The sequence below is a fragment of the Oncorhynchus keta genome, chromosome 13, assembly GCF_023373465.1.
Source record: "Oncorhynchus keta strain PuntledgeMale-10-30-2019 chromosome 13, Oket_V2, whole genome shotgun sequence".
In the NCBI taxonomy this organism is placed as follows: Eukaryota; Metazoa; Chordata; class Actinopteri; order Salmoniformes; family Salmonidae; genus Oncorhynchus; species Oncorhynchus keta.
Window position 1 is genome coordinate 32,653,615 of NC_068433.1, and position 19,867 is coordinate 32,673,481.

At 43.4% G+C, this 19,867-nt stretch overlaps 1 protein-coding gene across 2 annotated transcripts in view; it reads right to left on the reverse strand.

The window, feature by feature from the left end:
• Positions 1-1,265: 1,265 nt before the first annotated feature.
• arhgap36 (Rho GTPase activating protein 36) overlaps positions 1,266-19,867 on the reverse strand; it is a 95,648-nt gene continuing 77,046 nt past the window's right edge. For both annotated transcript variants that reach the window (XM_052460016.1, XM_052460017.1), the window contains exons 6-13: positions 15,933-16,143; positions 15,643-15,698; positions 14,955-15,105; positions 14,482-14,630; positions 13,923-14,102; positions 13,432-13,520; positions 12,970-13,181; positions 1,266-2,821 (exon numbers count right to left, since the gene is read on the reverse strand). In XM_052460016.1, coding sequence (XP_052315976.1) covers positions 2,490-2,821; positions 12,970-13,181; positions 13,432-13,520; positions 13,923-14,102; positions 14,482-14,630; positions 14,955-15,105; positions 15,643-15,698; positions 15,933-16,143 — 1,380 coding nt within the window. In that variant the 3' untranslated portion in view covers positions 1,266-2,489. The remainder of the gene's footprint in view (positions 2,822-12,969; positions 13,182-13,431; positions 13,521-13,922; positions 14,103-14,481; positions 14,631-14,954; positions 15,106-15,642; positions 15,699-15,932; positions 16,144-19,867) is intronic.

A 19,867-nucleotide genomic window follows, 5' to 3' on the forward strand; every position in this document is an offset into this window, starting at 1 on the left:
ACGTAACCAATGACTATGACCGGTTTAGGCGAAGGAAAGGACACGAGGAGAGTTGGCTGTTCTTTTTCTTCTAAAGAAATTCTGTGTACGTACTGACACCATATACCAGTTGTGTCCCAAATGGCACCCCATTCCCTGTGTGTTGTACTACATAGGGAAAAGGGCACCATTTGGGACGCATACACCACCATACTTCCATAAACTTGATGAGAGGGGTAGTGATGGTTCAGAAGACATGGGTGGGAACAACAAATTGAAACTAGGGTCTGAAGTTAGTTTATTTTAAGTATTATTATTAACTTTTTCTATATATATTTGACTAATTTAGACCTACCATTCTTGTGTAGGCAGCTGAGATGAATGGGGTTGTGATTTATTTGGGGTTATATTTGAGAGAATGTTTGTCCCAAATGTCACCCTATTCCCTATGTAGTGCACTACTTTTGACCAGGGCCCATAGGGCTGTTAAAAGTAGTGCACTATATAGGGAATAGGGTGCTGTTCAAAAGTAGTGCACTACATAGGGAATAGGGTGCCATTTGGGATGGAGACATTGAAAATGTGTAAATATAAAGATGTTATTGGAGTATAATTAATTGCTTGCTTGAAATAAGAGGTCTATACGATTGATCATATTCAATTACGACCAGGATGTTTTTCCTGATCAGGAAAAATCCCTGGTCCTAGAAACATTTCCTGGGGTGGTAATTTCATTTCAATCCCAGTCAACTGAATTTGCCATGGGGGATTTGTCCACAGATGTCCATTTCACTACTTTAACTCGCCAAGAATGTAATAGGAATTGAACCCGGCACTGCTCTGTGTAAAGTGATTTAAGTTGAAGTGCACTTTGAGAAGGGGAGGAGTGTTTATTGGGGTGCAAAGTGAGATGTCGCGGCCCGGATGCAGTGAACATTTGTATGTTTGGGGGAAAAAAGGTTTTGGTCTCAACTTTCTCCAATAAATAACTGGTTTAAGATGGAAAAAGTGTCTTGTCTCTTTCTCTCTGCATGTGTGCACTGGTTCTGTTACATTTTCTAAGTAGAACATTTACTGAACTTTGCTGATGCTTTGTTCCCCCTAGGGGTTGCTGCTGTTCTACACGGTCATGTCTTATGGAAAAGTAGATGAAATTCCCAAAATACAGAATTTCCCCAAACATTACACAAGGGACTTCTTGCTTCAGTAAGCTATGAATCAACAACCCTGTTTTGTGTTTCTAAATCTGTTTTACCCCCACTGGATTCAATAAAGGATAACGAAGCAACAATTGTACATTTTAATTCAAATCTTGTACATAGATGCAAGAAACACCTGTAAGAAAATAGACAGTTTGAAATCTAGCTACACCTTGAGGGGATATTGCTTGCGTGTTTACAAAGTATAGAAAAGTATTGCCCCCCCCCCCAAAAAAATGACACGTACTGTCTAATGGTACAAGAGTGAGATTAATATTTACAGGATAGCAAGCACCTCATGGAACAAGTCTTTTGTTGGATATCAATACTGCAATTCAATAAGGTCCAGAACAAATACAGAGACTGGATGCACACAAGCCTACATTTTTTTTTTTTATATACATACAAAAAAACAGACAATACTGCATTTACATGGTAGGGACAGGTTTACTATAAGAAGTTGTCTCAATCCTCAAGCAGTTCTTTAGTTATTGAATACATGGGCTCTCTATGGCCACATTGTCCCCGGTAGTTAATTACTATGGTCCTGTGAAGCGTGATAAGTTCCAGACAGAAATTGTGTGGGGTGACATTTTACCAGAAGATGAAGCAAACGCATTGAACGATTATATACTTTTCTGTACATATGGAAAAATGTCACCTTGTCATGGCAACCAATGTTTCAAACCCAATATATGAGATTCGAGAAAGCACTTTTGGGATTGAATTAATTTCCCGATTGAGCCGACCTACGCAGCGGTTAACGTGAATGCAGTCTCAGCTAGCGTGGGAACGTTGTCTTTAAAATGTCAATCAGGCTCCAACGCAGAACTTTACGAATCGAGCCCGTAGTCTTCACGGTTTAAAACACTGATGTATTTACAGAGTGTTGCCCATCGTCTCCTTGGTCTTCAGCTGTATCAAACGTTAAGTGTTCAGTTACCCAACAGAGGGTTCAGAATATAGATGATCATAAAGGATACAGCCACTGATGTTTTTTTTTTTTCTGGCTGTTTGGATGGAGCTCAGTGTAGCATCATGAGAGATCATGGATAAGTTGAGGGATAGAGGGGAAGGCTCTATAGTAAAATATATAAATTCACACATTACAACAATGTGTGTGTGCGGTCTACGTTTGCACTCGTATGAATACGTATAAACACTACTCTATATCAGTGTCCCTCAACGTGGTCCAACCACCTCCCAGCCACCCAGAAATGACAATAGGGCAGACCAGACAAAGGCATGGTGGGCCAGTCCAACCATTTCTAGTCCCAATCCACCCTGCACCCCCCCCAGTGTTCTATCCTGTCATACCATGGTCTCAGACCCTGAGCCCTTGCCTGTGAAGAAGTCCCAAAAATGACTTGTATGACTAGGAGAGGCTTTCTCTTTCTCCTCCTGGGGTGTCTGCCTCACCCAGATACTGTTTTCCCCCTGTCCTCCCAGGCTGGAGCATGAGGCAGCCCCCAGGGTGAAGCTCAGACCTTCGCCCAGCGGAATCCTCCGTTCCTGGGCATGGTGTTGGCTGTCCTCTGGGTGGACTCTGGAGCTACTGGAGGGCTGGGCCAGACTCAGTAGGTTGTGGTGGGAGTGGAACTGTCTCATCTGACCAATGGACTTGGACGGGGTCTCGTTGGAACCTGGTGAGGGAGAGCTTTTATTTCATTAGGATCTCTTTTAGTCCTTAATTGGACTGATCTTCCAAGAGTCCTTAAACATTAAAATACAAGCTATAATACGATCACATTTTCACATAACACACTGTTACAAACTGACCAGATAATTACTCTAAACCAGGGGTGTCAAAGTCAAATGGACGGAGGGCCAAATAAAAAATTTAGCTACAAGCCGAGGGCCGGACTGTTCGAATGTTCATTGAAAAATTTTTAAATGACGCATATAGTCTAGTGAACCTAATTGAACCTACTGAAAACCTAACAAATATATTCCAATATGATCAGATAAATAAAGCAATATTTTCTTATGGCTCTGTCAGTAATCTTTAATTTTCAACAGACACAGACAAATTTCCTTTATATAAAAATCCCCATAACATGAACATTAAATGAAAGAAACCGGTATTCAAGGCACCATCAGTAGCCTATATTTTCTATTTTAGCAAAAGTGGGCTAAATTTACTTCAAAGAAAAAAGCAATAATAGCAATTTTCTATCATCCACTCAACTGAAATATTTTTAAAATATAATTGGATTGAAATACAATAAAATAAAGTGCAAAAATCTATTAATCAAAAACAACACTTTGTTTAAGGAGAAGTAACATGCAGTGAAAACAAATATTAAACTTTAACTTTTAAACTTGAACTGAGTAAAAACTCTAAATATGTGATTGCACAGTAATGTTCACTTGTTTGAGGTTGAGGGTGATACTTGGTGGTGTCCCATCTTTTCCACAAGTTCATCCATGTTCGGGGTAAGGCTCTGAGCTGAGGAAATCCTCAGAATTGAGTGGAGGTGTTCAGCAGTAAGTCGACTTCTGTGTGATGTTTTGTTCAAGTTCATCAAAGAAAACAGTTGTTCACACAGGTATGTGCTGCCAAACATAGACAACGTTTGAGCAGCCTGGATGCGCAGCTGGGGCATTGTGTCGGGGAGGAAACGGGCGAACTCCGCAGCACCCACTGCCGCATATTTTGCCCTCAGTGCATCATTGCATTGGAGGTCAATCAACTCCATTTGGAGGTTTGGTGGTGAGCTTTCCACGTCAACAGCAAATGGGTTACCGAGCAGTTCCAACCTGCTTTTTTGTGCTTCAAAGTCAGCAAATCGGCGTCGAAAGTCAGCGGCAAGCATACCTATTTTATCAGCCAACTGTGCGCTCGGGAACGCACTGGTAGAGAGCTTCTCTTTCATGGTCTGGCAGCTGGGAAAGTGGCTCAAATTTTCTTTCCGCATCTGCGTCTCCCACAGAGTCAGTTTGGTTTTAAATGCCTTCACTGTACTGTACATATCAGAGATGACACGATCCCGACCCTGCAGCTGCAAGTTCATTGCATTCAGATGACTCGTAATGTCACACAGAAAAGCCATTTCACACAGAAACATTTAGTCTCGGAGTTGTGTTGTGTCTTTCCCTTTGCTGTCCAAGAACAGACAAATCTCCTCACGAAGCTCGAAACATCTTTGAAGCACCTTTCCCTGGCTTAGCCATCGCACCTCTGTGTGATAAGGCAAATCACCATGCTCCGTTTCTAACTCCGTCAGAAATGCCTTGAACTGGCGGTGATTCAAACCTTTGGCTCTGATAAAGTTAACTGTGCGCGTGATGATGCTCATTACATGCTCCATTTTCAAGGCTTTACCGCACAACGCTTCCTGGTGTATGATACAATGATAAGCTGTCAGCTCACCTGTCGCGTTTTCCTCTTGCATCTTTTCCCGTATCTTCGCCACCAGTCCGCTCCTGTGTCCACACATCGCAGGTGCTCCGTTGGTTGTCAAACCCACGAGTTTTTCCCAAGGCAGCTCCATCTCATTTACACATCTTGACACCTCTTCATACAAATCATGCCCCGTAGTTGTGCCATGCATAGGACGTAAAGCCAAAAACTCCTCTGTCACGCTTAGGCTGGAGTCCACTCCGCGGATGAAAATTGACAACTGGGCAATGTCAGAAATGTCGGTGCTCTCATCCACAGCCAAGGAATATGCAATGAAATCTTTTCCCTTTTTCACAAGCTGCTCTTTTAGATTGATGGACAACTGGTCTACTCTCTCGGCAATGGTGTTTCTGCTCAGACTCACATTTAAAAAGAGTTGCCTTTTTTCTGGGCAAACTTCGTCACAAACTTTAATCATGCAGTTTTTGATGAAATCCCCCTCCGTAAATGGCCGGGCTGATTTAGCGATCTCTTCTGCCAAAATAAAACTGGCCTTGACAGCAGCCTGGCCTTGTGATTTGGCTTTTGAACAGAGCCTGTCGAGATTTGAGGCCTCGTTTTAATTCCTCTGCCTTTTGTAGCCTTTGTTCCATGTCCATATTCTTGTTTTTGTCCGCGTGTTTCGTTTCATAATGTCGTCTCAGATTATACTCTTTCAGTACCGCCACACTTTCTCCACACAGAAGACACACAGGTTTTCCAGCTACCTCCGTGAACAAATACTCCGACTCCCACCTTGTTTGAAACCCCCGGTTCTCAGTGTCCACCTTCCGTTTTGCCATTTTTGATGGGTATCTGAAAGTTAATTTTACTGTGATGCTGACAACTGCTGTGCCAATAAATGTTGAAATGAAGCAGCCTACTGCTCGGTGCGTCACCGTTGCATTGTGGGAAATGTAGTATTGGTGCGTGTAAAAGATCTGCGGGCTGCCGGCTTGCTGCGGTCTGCGGGCCGGTTCTAATAATAAATCAAGATCATCCCAGGGGCCGTAAAAAACCTTCTCGCGGGCCGGATGTGGCCCGCGGGCCTTGACTCTGACATATGTGCTCTAAACAGTCTGAAAATATAGATTGATTCCTTCATCTACCTTCCAATGTATTATATTTAAATGGTTCTAAAGTATTTTTTTAATTATTTATTGAAAGGATTCTGGTTTGCTCAGATAAATGATTCAATATCTTTATTGGTCTGAATCGAAATATTCTTTTGCCTATTTTTCTTTTATGTCTAACACAGATAGTGGACAATCTATTCCTAGTATTTACTGAATGACTGTCTCTTACCAACTGAATACCATTGTGAATGGAGTTTGGCTGTTTTAAACAGTGTAAATTGTGAAATAAAATAAGCATTTTTTTTCTCCAATAATCTTGTTGATTGATGACCAACCGAGAACATTGTGCATGACTACAACAGAATTACCATATCTCCACCTTAAAACACTCGTTGCTGCTTTGTTCTGTTCAGTCTGCATCCTTCTAATTTCACTTGCTGATGCATTTCCCCAGACCACAGAACAGTAGTTCACCTGACTCTCAATTAATGCCTGGGTTGTTTGCTTAAGAATCTTTCCCAGTAAATATTTAGCTATCCTTCTGATCAGTTGTAATTCTTATTTTTTTTTTTACATTGATGAGTTATTTGAGATGACCACGATAAGCAGTTGTCTAGCTGGACCCCTAGTAGTTTGGTTTCTGATCCTCAATTGGTACTCACTCCATACTTAACTGTATCCCATTCTGTGTTGGCCTTTTCCTGGTGGAACAGACCAACATAACCTTGGTTTTCTTGGCGTTCAAAACAAGTTTGTTCCAGCAAACCCACTCCCTGATATTTCCCAGATCTACTTGTAGAGCTTGGTGTACCTGTTGAACTGATTATCTTGCTGTATAAATTGTAGTTTCATCTGCAGATATAGTAGCTTGAGTTTCAGATAAGACATAAGGAAGGTCGTTGGTATATACTAAGTAAAGAAGTGGCCCAAAGCAGCTGCCCTGCGGTACCACAGTTTAAAGCATGAGGGGAAGAATACGACCCATTGATATAGGTGGACTGTTTCCTGTCAGTTAGATATGACTGTACCCAATTCAATGCTGACTCCTTAAACCCATAATAAAATAATTTTGTCAAAACCTGCTATTGTCTATAGCATTGAGCCTCTGGTCAGTCATGTCAACCAATTAATTTAAATTTTTGCAATAAGCTTGCTGGTTGGCTGTGATCAGATCATTCTTTTCTATGTACTCCCATATTTGTCTACTCACAATACTCCCTTCACTCATTAATATATTGGAGGGTAGACTAATTGGTCAACTATTGGCAGGAGTAATGGGTTCTTTGCTGTCTTTCAGGGTTGGACACAGTTTAGCATGCTTCCATATATTTGGAAATGTCCCCTTTTCCAGTGATCCAATTAAATATGTATTTCAAAGGAGCTGCAATCTGGGGAGCAGCATAGCGAAGTAAAACAAATGTCCATAAGATCATAACCAAATTTACCATTGGGTAATGACTTCAATAGGATGATTGGCAATATCAGCTGGTTTTGTTATTGTTCTGCCGTCACCCTCCACACTAGATGGTCATGATGAGATAGATGTACCAAGTAAGCCCTTAACTGTATTCCATACTTTTTCTTACGATCAATTTAACTGCATAATTACGTGGTGTCCTATAATTCTGTTAGCCAAATCGAAACTGGAAATTGATTAACACTTTTGCCATATTTTTGGAGAAAATGCCTCACCCAATCCATGGAAATGGACAAGCCCCAACTCTACTCTTTCTTACTGGGGCATGATGGTCCGTTACCTCAGTGAGCAAATCAATAAAACATTCTGAAGTGTGATTTAAATCATCCTCTAGATAAATCAGCTCCCAAGGTACAGCAGCCAAATAATTTTGAAATGGATTATGACCAAAATCCTAGGGGGTTTCTTTGGAACCTTGGTGTTCATGGTTATGGTCACAATATTATGGTCTGTCCAGCCCACTGGCATTGATCTGGCTTTTAAGGATCGGACCCTTTTTTTCAATTTTCACCTAAATGACATACCCAAATCTAAATGCCTGTAGCTCAGGCCCTGAAGCAAGGATATGCATATTCTTGGTTAATCATTGCAATGGTATATTACATAAGATCAGATCAACGCACATGTCCGAACGGTGACCTAACTTAGTTCATGATCTAATAGTATCATTAACCATTTGTTTCAAACCACAGCTCTCGGGATATCTCATTAATTTAGTTCTATTTGAATTATTATGATCCTTCCCATTTATATTGATATCACCCAAGATCAATACATCTCTGTTACTATCTGTGGCCTGGTCAAACCCAGTGCATAAGTCATCCAGATAGGACACCTTAGAGCTAGGAGGTCTAGACACACATCCTTCCAATATGGCTGCCTGGTGAGGCAGATGAGCCCATATTGCCTCTATTTGACATACCTTTTAAGAGGAGGGATGACCTTGATGTTTATGATTCTGAATTGCCCAGTGCTACACCCCCACCATTCCTATTCCTTCTCAGTAGACTATATCCATTAATATTCCTTTGCCCATCATTTACAGATGCATCCGAATGCATTTCGGTCAAAGCTAATATATGAATATTATTTATGTTGACCAAGTAAAACAAAAATGGAATGTATTTTGTTAGGAATACTGCATACATTAACCTGAGCTATATGCAGCCCTTTCCTTGTCAAGTGAAGATCAATAGAGCATGTATTCGTTATAGTTGAGGTTGACATGACACACTACAGCACACAAACTCAGATTTGAACATTGGATTCAAATAACCAGGGAGTTACTCTAGAGTCCCGATACAGTTTCCCATTGATGGATAAACTTTACATCACCAAGGAGACTCGTTGGTTCAGGTAACGCTTTTCTTTCATGATGCGATACAGTTTCTTTCTCTTTTCATTGATCTCCGTGGGGAAAGTGATCATTCATTCCAAAGTCAGTGTTTCGGAGTTCTCTGCACCAGCTCTTTGCCATTTCCTTTTGCTTAACATGTTCAAAACCTGCAATAATAGCCCGTGGCCTTTTCCCAAAGGCTTCTGGGAAAAGGCTAAGGACTCTGGAGAAAGTGGACATTCTAAGGACTCTGAAGAAAGTGACATTACGCACGACATCTGTGGGCAGTTTCAGTTGAGTTGACAATGTCCCGGACAGTGTCCTCACAGCCTCTGCTGTTGTCATTCTCCGGTCCCCCTGAAAAGATGAGATTGTCCCGCATTGATCGACACTGTATATCAAGCAAGGTTTCTTTAAGTTGTTTGTTCCCCTTTGGCACCACCTCCACCATGAATAGAGTCTACAGTACCTTTCAGTGCCGTGTTCTCTTTCCTTAGATCATCAATCCAATATTGGCTGAATTCTAGACTGGCACATAATGCTCTCGTAGTATATCCAAGATATCAAGTTTGGCAAGCCTTTCATTGATGGATTTCAACAAGTCAACATTCATATCTGTAAACCTCTCCCCACGCGCGCCATCTTGCTTGGGGATGGTTTGATGCCATCGTTGATACCGCTTGGCCAAATTGGCTTTGGTTTGTTGATAGGGTTTGTTGTCTTTAACAGTGCTTGAATCCTCCAAAACCAGAGACATTGTTATTACAATGTCATTAGAATGTTACTTTGTTATTACAATGTTATCAAGCTCTTACTATACTGATCTTATTATTCTGTTAAGGCCCCCCCCCCACCCCCCACCCCACCAAAATGTTTTAATCTTAATCATATGACAATCAACTTTTAAGAAATAATTTTACAAATAATAATACTTAAAATATATATTTTAGCAGAATATGCAAATTAGGCTATGTTCAGTAAATATGCCCGTATTTGCATATCACGCAAATCTATTTTTCTGGCCACTGGATGAAGTCATTTGAAATATTTTGGTTTAATTTTGTTAAGACATTCCAGGAGAAGACTTGTCTAGAGTTGGCTTGGGGAGGAGTACTTTTTTCATCTTGCTGTAAAATGCAAAAACGTACATAAAATGCATTTTTTTGGCACATTTTTCACCAAAGAAAATGTTATCTAGAATAAAACATTTACAACATATCAACAATTCCCCCCGAGCCAGTCTGGAGAATATATCTAAGCATAACCACACAACATATGGGGAATGCAGATGCTTCTGAAGACGAAAAAATGCAGGAAGAGTCTGGCTTTCAGGAAATGGCAGTTAAAGACAAGTACGCTGAAATTAGACTACCAAATGACAAACCCATATTTAGACCCATTCACTATCTCTTTGAAGTAAGTTAATAAATATAGTCTGGTTTGAAATATTCTCTATGAAATGGGCTTTTACATTGTGCAATTCAATATAGTGAGCTTTGAAATTATTGATGCGTCCATTTTAAAGTGGTTAAAATTCATAAAAATGTTTATGACAGTAGTATGATGATAAACCAACAAAAATATACATTTGCATCCATTATATTGTTTATCATTTTTTGGAAAATACCAATGTACCAAAATACCAACAAATCTCAATTGATAGGTAGATGCAAACATTTCATTTCAGCCTATGGTGCCTGGCCTTATCTCTAACCCTAGCTTCATGTCTACACCCCGGCTCAACCCTAATCCTAACCCTCACCCTAGCTTCATGTCTACACCCCGGCTCAACCCTAATCCTAACCCTCACCCTAGCTTCATGTCTACACCCCGGCTCAACCCTAATCCCAACCCTCACCCTCGCGTCATGTCTACACCCCGGCTCAACCCTAATCCCAACCCTCACCCTAGCTTCATGTCTACACCCCGGCTCAACCCTAATCCTAACCCTCACCCTAGCTTCATGTCTACACCCCGGCTCAACCCTAATCCTAACCCTCACCCTAGCTTCATGTCTACACCCCGGCTCAACCCTAATCCTAACCCTCACCCTAGCTTCATGTCTACACCCCGGCTCAACCCTAATCCTAACCCTCACCCTAGCTTCATGTCTACACCCCGGCTCAACCCTAATCCTAACCCTCACCCTAGCTTCATGTCTACACCCCGGCTCAACCCTAATCCTAACCCTCACCCTAGCTTCATGTCTACACCCCGGCTCAACCCTAATCCTAACCCTCACCCTAGCTTCATGTCTACACCACGGCTCAACCCTAATCCTCACCCTAGCTTCATGTCTACACCCGGCTCAACCCTAATCCTAACCCTCACCCTAGCTTCATGTCTACACCTCGGCTCAACCCTAATCCTAACCCTCGCCCTAGCTTCATGTCTACACCCCGGCTCAACCCTAATCCTAACCCTCGCCCTAGCTTCATGTCTACACCCGGCTCAACCCTAATCCTAACCCTCACCCTAGCTTCATGTATACACCCGGCTCAACCCTAATGCTAACCCTCTCCCTAGCTTCATGTCTACACCTCGGCTCAACCCTAATCCTAACCCTCGCCCTAGCTTCATGTCTACACCCGGGCTCAACCCTAATCCTAACCCTCACCCTAGCTTCATGTCCACACCACGGCTCAACCCTAACACTAAGCCTAGCTTCATGTCTACACCCCGGCTCAACCCTAACACTAAGCCTAGCTTCATGTCCACACCACGGCTCAACCCTAACACTAAGCCTAGCTTCATGTCCACACCCCGGGTCAACTCTAGCTTTAGGTCTACACTCCGACTCAACCCTAATCCTAGCACATCCACACCTCGGCTCAACCATAACCCTAAATTTAACCCTAGCTGGATGTTGCATACCAACAGAGCTCATAAAGGTGTAGTGACACCATAAATATCGATGACTCCTGTCCCGCTAAGGTACACTGAATGGATTTCACAACTGGGAATGCAGACATGCATCTGTTGGTCACAGATACCAACAACAACAAAAAAGGTTGGGCCGTGGATCAGAAAACCAGTCAGTATCTGGTGTGACCACCATGTCTCAAGCAGCGCAACACATCTCCTTCGCATAGACTTAATCAGGCTGTTGATTGTGGCCTGTGGAATGTTGTCCCACTCCTCTTTAACAGCTGTGCGAAGTTGCTGGATAATGGAGGGAAACAGAACACGATCCAGAGCATCCCAAACATGCTCAATGGGTGACATGTCTGGTGAGTATGCGGGCCATGGAAGAACTGGGACAATTTCAGCTTCCAGGAATTGTGTACAGATCCTTGCGACATGGGGCCACCATGCATTATTATGCTGAAACATGTGGTGATGGCAGTGGATGAATGGCACGACAATGGGTCTCAGAATCTCGTCATGTATCATTGTGCGTTAAAAATTGCCATCGATAAAATGCAATTGTGTTTGTTATCTGTAGATTATGCCTCCCCATACCATAACCCCACCGTAACACCACCACTTGCCCACATGTCTGCCATTTGCCCGGTACAGTTGAAACCTGGATTCTTCTCCAGTGTGAAGAGCACACTTCTCCAGCATGCCAGTGGCCATTGAAGGTGACCATTTGCCCACTGAAGTTGGTTACAACGCCAAACTGCTGTCAGGTCAAAACCCTGGTGAGAACGACGAGCAGGCAGATGAGCTTCCCCTGAGATGGTTTCTGAAAGTTTGTGCAGAAATTCTTCGGTTATGCAAACCCACAGTTTCATCAGCTGTCCGGATGGCTGGTCTCAGACGATCCTGCAGGTGAAGAAGCCGGATGTGGCGGACCTGGGCTGGCGTGGTTACACAAGGTCTGCAGCTGTGAGACCAAATTTGCACTGCCAAATTCTCTAAAATGACGTTGGAGGCAGCTTATGGAAGTTAACATTAAATTCGCTGGCGACATTCCTGCAGTCAGCATGCCAACTGCACACTTCCTCAAAACTGTGACATCTGTGTCATTGTGTTGCGTGACAAATCTGCACATTTTAGAGTTGCCGTTTATTGTCCCCAGCACAAGGTGCACCTGTGTAATGATCATGCTGTTTAATCAGCTTCTTGACATGCCACATCTGTCAGGTGGATGGATTATCTTGGCAAAGGAGAAATGCTCACTAACAGGGATGTAAATAATTGTGTGCACAAAACTTCAGAGAAATAAGCTTTTCATGCGTATGGAACATTTCTGTGATCTTTCATTTCAGCTCATGAAACATGGGACCGACACTTTACATGTTGCGTTTATATTTGTGTTCAATGTAGTATACCTGCTGATGGTATTGTAACTGAAATCCAACCCCGTTATATACTATATGTGTGACTTAACTTTCCTGTTGTGGTTGTGTCCACCTGCTATGGGTGTAATAAAAGAAGTGGGACCCTGGAGGAATAAGTAACTTCCTTTTCCTGTTGTGGTGGTTTTCAGAAGACATCCAGGACGCTCTTTAAACCTAAATCCAAACCTGAACCTTAGCCTAAATCTGATCTTAAACCTAAACTCGATGACTTACGTTTCTTGTTGTTATGGTGGCGTTGCAGGACGTTGAGGTTAAGGAACACCTCTGTGGTCAGCCTGCTGTCCCCGGGCTCGTCGGGGTTGAAGAGGGGCGAGGGCTCCAGGGGTGACAGGCTGCCACTAGACGCCCCTACAGAGTCCAGAGATGCCCCCGTGTCCCGCCGACCCCCCGCTGTGTCTGCCGTCTCCACCGTCAGGTGACTGCCACTGTGGGAGGAGGAGAGTAGGGGAAAGAAAGGAGAGGAACGGAGAGAGAAAAAAGGGGGAGGAGAGCAAGTAGAGAGACTAGAGTATTCTATTATCCACGTTGCAAGAAGTCTTGCAGCGCCACAAATAGAGATATTGAAACACACAACACTAAGACTCAGAGACAACTGAAGTGCTGATCCAGAATCAGTTTAGCCTTTTAGATCATAGTGGACTGTTTGTAAATATGGGCCCTGAAGTGTACACCTACCTGAGTTTCCTGCGGAGGAGATAGTCGATGATGTCAGGATCTGTCTGGATGAGACTCATCAATACCTCCTGCTGGAGCTCTGCTGACACCTGGGGAGAGGAGGAGAGGAGGGTGACACACACACGCTCGCGCCTGCTAACACGCACAGTGGTGTAAAGTACTTTAAAGTGCTACCTAAAGTCGATTTTTTGTGGTATCTGTACTTTACTATTTATATTTTTGGACAACCTTTACTCCACTACATTCCCAATACATTTTCCCTGACACCCAAAAGTTCTCTGTTGTTGAATGCTTAGCAGGACAGGAAAATGGTCCAATTCACACACTTATCAAAAGAACATCCCTACTTCCTCTAATCTGGGGGACTCACTAAACACAAATGCTTCGTTTGTAAATCATGTCTGAGTGTTGGAGTGTGCTCCTGACTATCCGTACATTTTTTAAACCCGAACCCCCCCCCACTCCCCCCCCAACCCACACACTCCAACTACCGTGAACAGTCGCCTGTAGTTCTGTATAAGGTGAAGGGTGACGTTGATGATGGCAGCGCTGTCCTCAATGCCCATGGCGTGGGGACTCATCTCCCTGTCCCCTCCGCCCCTCTCCCCCTGCAGCAGGTTGGGACCAAAGATCACTGCCAGGTTGGTTGCTGTCATCTTGTTGCCGGGGAACTGCAGGTAAAGAGAGGAATGAGTTAGGGAAAGAGAGAGAGACAGAGGTTAGGGGAAAGACCGCATATTAGGTCTACCTTCTGTGTAGGCTAGTTAGTGTGAGCTACAGAAAGAGAGAGGCGTTAGGAGACAGTATATAATATAGAAAGGGTCCGGTGAGACAGAAACCTTAACAGGAGAGAGAGAGGGTTAAGACAACCCAAAATCTATTATGTGCTCTCCTCTTGAGAGAGCGAGAGAAGGTAACGTGTTGACGACGGACAGATAAAACAAACTGACAGAAAAAAATATGGACAGATGAACAGAATGATACAGTCCCACACAAACACGGAACCCCCCCTACCCCCCTCACCCTACCCTCCCCCACATTGGGACTAACCTCCTGGTGCTGTGGTCCTGTGGTGTCCTGTGCGTGGCTTTGTACGGTGTGTAACAGGGTGAGGAGGCGGAGCAGGGTATCACAGTTACAGGGGGGTAACAGGTAGAGCAGCTGCTGGAGGTACATTAGCTGGTCTGTCCCTCGCAGAACTGAGAGAGAGAGAGAGAGAGAGAGAGAGAGAGAGAGAGAGAGAGAGAGAGAGAGAGAGAGAGAGAGAGAGAGAGAGAGAGAGAGAGAGAGAGAGAGAGAGAGAGAGAGAGAGAGAGACAGAGAGAGAGAGAGAGAGAGAGAGAGAGAGAGAGAGAGAGAGAGAGAGAGAGAGAGAGAGAGAGAGAGAGAGAGAGAGAGAGAGAGAGAGAGAGAGAGAGAGAGAGAGATAGAGTTGAGCATAAATTCACCTTGTAGAAAATGACAACGGTTGCATTCGTATGGCTAGTGTGTGTCGTATGGGTCACTGTGCGCGCGTGCCTTACGGTTGGCGTGTAGGAAGGCAGCATAGAGCTCTCTTGGCAGTAGAGGGTCAGGCATGTCTCTGAGGAACTCCTTCAGTAATGCCGCTACATCGTGGACACTGTGCTCCTCATCCAAACACACGTCTGTCCCTATGTCAAAGTCCTCACGCAGCTAGGTGGGGCAAACACACAACAGCACCATATCAGAACACGCACGCACACTAGAACGAGCAGACACACACTTAAAAGGCAGTGGCAACGGAGACACACAAAGAATGCACAGTTCGAGGCAGCACCCATGTGAGAGTCAGCACACACACACACACACACACACACACACACACACACACACATATAAGTTCACATGCACCGGCCACACACACAGTATAAGGTCAGTTTCCCATGTGACGCATTTCTTTTTAAACAGGAAATGACAGGGATCAACGGCCCTGAGTACAAAGTACACAGCTGAAGAGAAGTACACCTGCCACAACATCAACACACTGGCTAGTCCTACCGAGTAGGGATAAATAACTACTGTATGATGTGAAGGTAATGCACAATTCTGCTGTAGTTGGGCTATCGTTCGTGTAATATGGAGAGCAAATGTACATCGACACACTGGCTAGTATATAGGTCTTAACCAGGGGAGAGCTAATTGTAACGTTGAAGACATTAACATTTATGCATGGAGAGCAAAAAGACTCACCTGCCGAACTCTCTTTTTGGAACTCCCAACACGAAAGATCCCCACAGTTTGTAGACCTGTGGAGAAGGAGAGAAAGTCACTTCAGATTATTATGAAAGAGCATGATCTCTCTAATTCTATCCCATATATTTTACACTTTATAATTGTCAGAGACATGGTGCAATGAACCACACTCGCATGATGGGTAACCTTGCATGAGACCGGAAGACTTACGTTGGTTCCCCGAGCTAATGCCTAAGCTTTAGCTAGATGGGCTATAACAGTCACATCAGCAGACCTCTGTGTCTCACCGTGTCTCTCTATGTGGCAGCAGCACCTCTCCAACACACGGGGAACCTGTCTATAGATGGGGTTGAGGCTCAACTTGGTCTGAGTCCGCCCCCCGGCACCTGCTGCAGTCTTCTTCAGCTCCAGCTCTGCAGGGTGGGACAGCTGCAGCGCCTCCAACAGGCGGGACTGACTCTCTACAAGATCTGAGATGGAGTCCACTGACAGGCCACCCTGTTGGAGATTAAGCATTTAAAAAATATATATTTCACCTTTATTTAACCAGGTAGGCAAGTTGAGAACAAGTTCTCATTTACAATTGCGACCTGGCCAAGATAAAGCAAAGCAGTTCGACAGATACAACGACACAGAGTTACACATGGAGTAAAACAATCAGACAGTCAATAATACACTATAAACAAGTCTATATACAATGTGAGCAAATGAGGTGAGAAGGGAGGTAAAGGCAAAAAAGGCCATGGTGGCAAAGTAAATACAATATAGCAAGTAAAACACTGGAATGGTAGTTTTGCAATGGAAGAATGTGCAAAGTAGAAATAAAAATAATGGGGTGCAAAGGAGCAAAATAAATAAATAATTTCAAGTTCAAGTTTCAAAAACTTTAGGAGTTGATTAAAAGGGAGAGTGAAAAACAGAGGTGAGGGGAAAAGGATGAGAAAAGAGTAGGAGAGAAACAATAGTAGGAACGAAGAGATGGAGACAGAAGAGATGGAGGAGCAGAGGGAAGAGATGAGAGACAGAAGAGAGGGAGGAGCAGAGGGAAGAGATGAGAGACAGAAGAGAGGGAGGAGCAGAGGGAAGAGATGGAGACCGAAGGGAGGGAGGAGCAGAGGGAAGAGATGAGAGACAGAGGGAAGGAGAGTGGAACATTAGGGAAGTATGGATGAGAAGGAGGGAGTGAAGGAACAGAAGAACGAGGGATTGAGAGGATAAACAGAAGGGTGATGGAGAAGGGGGCAAATGTAAAGGGAAAGCAACATTATTGCAACAATATATTTCCTGGCTTTCAAAAAAGATTTCCATTAGTTGATCATGTAACAAAATTCTGCCAGTTGCCGTGAAAACTTTCTTGCAAAGCTATCCAATTACTCTTGGGATGAGTATGACATTTTTCCTGGGTAACATAATGAGGTAGATTTTATTTTAAGAGAAATTCTATAAATGGAGTTTAAGTTTTCATTTTTGTGCAAAATGTTCTGGGTTTTTTCAGGGCACTGTTCTCATGACTAATTATATGATTTATTCTGCCATTTATTTGCATTCCCTTTGATTCCTGTTCTTCTGTGTCTCCATCTTTCCCAGTAGTGGGAGTCTTATATACAGTCGTGGCCAAAAGTTGAGAATGACACAAATATTAATTTTCATAAAGTCTGCTGCCTCAGTTTGTATGATGGCAATTTGCATATACTCCAGAATGTTATGAAGAGTGATCAGATGAATTGCAATTAATTGCAAAGTCCCTATTTGCCATGAAAATGAACTGAATCCTAAAAAAAACATTTCCACTGCATTTCAGCCCTGCCACAAAAGGACCAGCTGACATCATGTAATTGATTATCTCGTTAACACAGGTGTGAGTGTTGACGAGGACAAGGCTGGAGATCACTCTGTCATGCTGACTGAGTTCGAATAACAAACTGGAAGCTTCAAAAGGAGGGTCGTGCTTGGAATAATTGTTCTTCCTCTGTCAACCATGGTTACTTGCAAGGAAACATGTGCTGTCATCATTGCATTTCACAAAAAGGGCTTTACAGGCAAGGATATTGCTGCCAGTAAGATTGCTCCTAAATCAACCATTTATCGGATCATCAAGAACTTCAAGGAGAGCGGTTCAATTGTTGTGAAGAAGGCTTCGGGGCGCCCAAGAAAGTCCAGCAAGCGCCAGGACGTCTCCTAAAGTTGATTCAGCTGCAGGATCGGGGCACCACCAGTACAGAGCTTGCTCAGGAATGGCAGCAGGCAGGTGTGAGTGCATCTGCACGCACAGTGAGGCGAAGACATCTGGAGGATGGCCTGGTGTCAAGAAGGGCAGCAAAGAAGCCACTTATCTCCAGGAAAAACATCAGGGACAGATTGAAATTCTGCAAAAGGTACAGGGTTTCGACTGCTGAGGACTGGAGTAAAGTCATTTTATATATGCCATTTAGCAGACGCTTTTATCCAAAGCGACTTACAGTCATGTGTGCATACATTCTACGTATGGGTGGTCCCGGGAATCGAACCCACTACCCTGGCGTTACAAGAGCCATGCTCTACCAACTGAGCTACAGAAGGACCACCATTTTCTCTGATGAATCCTCTTTCTGATTGTTTGGGGCATCTGGAAAAAAGCTTGTCCGGAGAAGACAAGGTGAGCGCTACCAACAGTCCTGTGTCGTGCCAACAGTAAAGCATCCTGAGACCATTCATGTGTGGGGTTGCTTCTCAGCCAAGGGAGTGGGCTCACTTACAATTTTGCCTAAGAACACAGCCATGAATAAAGAATGGTAGCAACACATCCTCCGAGAGCAACTTCTCCCAACCCTCCAGGAACAGTTTGGTGATGAACAATGCCTTTTCCAGCACGAAGGCAAAGTGATAACTTGTCACGTTCGTCGTATGAGTGACACCAAGGCGCAGTGTGGTATGCGTACATTCTCTTTTAATGAATGAAACACAACAAAATCCATTGACCGAAGAGTGATGCTAGACAAATTAGTGCAGACAGGCAACTTAACATAGTCAAGATCCCACAACACAAATTAGGAAAATGGCTACCTAAATATGATCCCCAATCAGAGACAAAGATAAACAGCTGTCTCTGATTGGGAATCATATCAGGCCAACATAGACATACAAAAACCCCTAGACATACAAAAACTAGAGTACACACCCTAGAGACACCCTGACCTAACCAAAATATATAGAAAAAAATAGATATCTAAGGTCAGGGCGTGACATAACTAAGTAGCTCGGGAAACAAAACCTCAATATTTTGGGTCAGGAAACTCCACAGACCGTAATCCCATTGAGAACTTGTGGTCAATCCTCAAGAGGCGGGTGGACAAACAAAACCCCACAAATTCTGACAAACTCCAAGCATTGATTATGCAAGAATGGGCTGCCATCAGTCAGGATGTGGCCCAGAAGTTAATTGACAGCATGCCAGGGGGTGGATTGCAGAGGTCTTGAAAAAGAAGGGTCAACACTGCAAATATTGACTCTTTGCATCAACTTCATGTAATTGTCAATAAAAGCCTTTGACACTTATGAAATGCTTGTAATTATACTTCAGTATTCCATAGTAACATCTGACAAAAATATCTAAAGACACTGAAGCAGCAAACTTTGTGGAAATTAATATTTGTGTCATTCTCAAAACTTTTGGCCACGACTGTGTGTGTGTGTGTGTGTGTGTGTGTGTGTGTGTGTGTGTGTAACTGATTATTTTTCATGTAACTGTAATCAGTAACGGATTACACTTTTCAAGTATATAGCCCAACGCTGTGTGTGTGTGTGTGTGTGTGTGTGTGTGTGTGTGTGTGTGTGTGTGTGTGTGTGTGTGTGTGTGTGTGTGTGTGTGTGTGTCTGTGTGTGTGTCTGTGTCTGTGTCTGTGTCTGTGTGTGTGTGTGTGTGTGTGTCTGTGTGTGTGTGTGTGTTCATGCGTGTGTGCGTGTATACACAAATCGCTGCAATTGCCATTTCCATCTACTCGGAATGATGAGCTGAATGAACTGCCTTCTATCTCTAAAATGTAGAATCTTTAATTAAAGACTTCCATGGAAACCTGAGTCATGCAAGCACTTAGAGTGCATCTCAATCATTGCCACAGGAAGTAGGGGTGCTGCGGGTGCTGCAGCACCCCCTGATAAATCACAATTAGGTATATATATATATTTTTTAACCAAATTAGTGCACTAGGCCTTTATTACTCCCGTATGAGCGCAGAACAATATT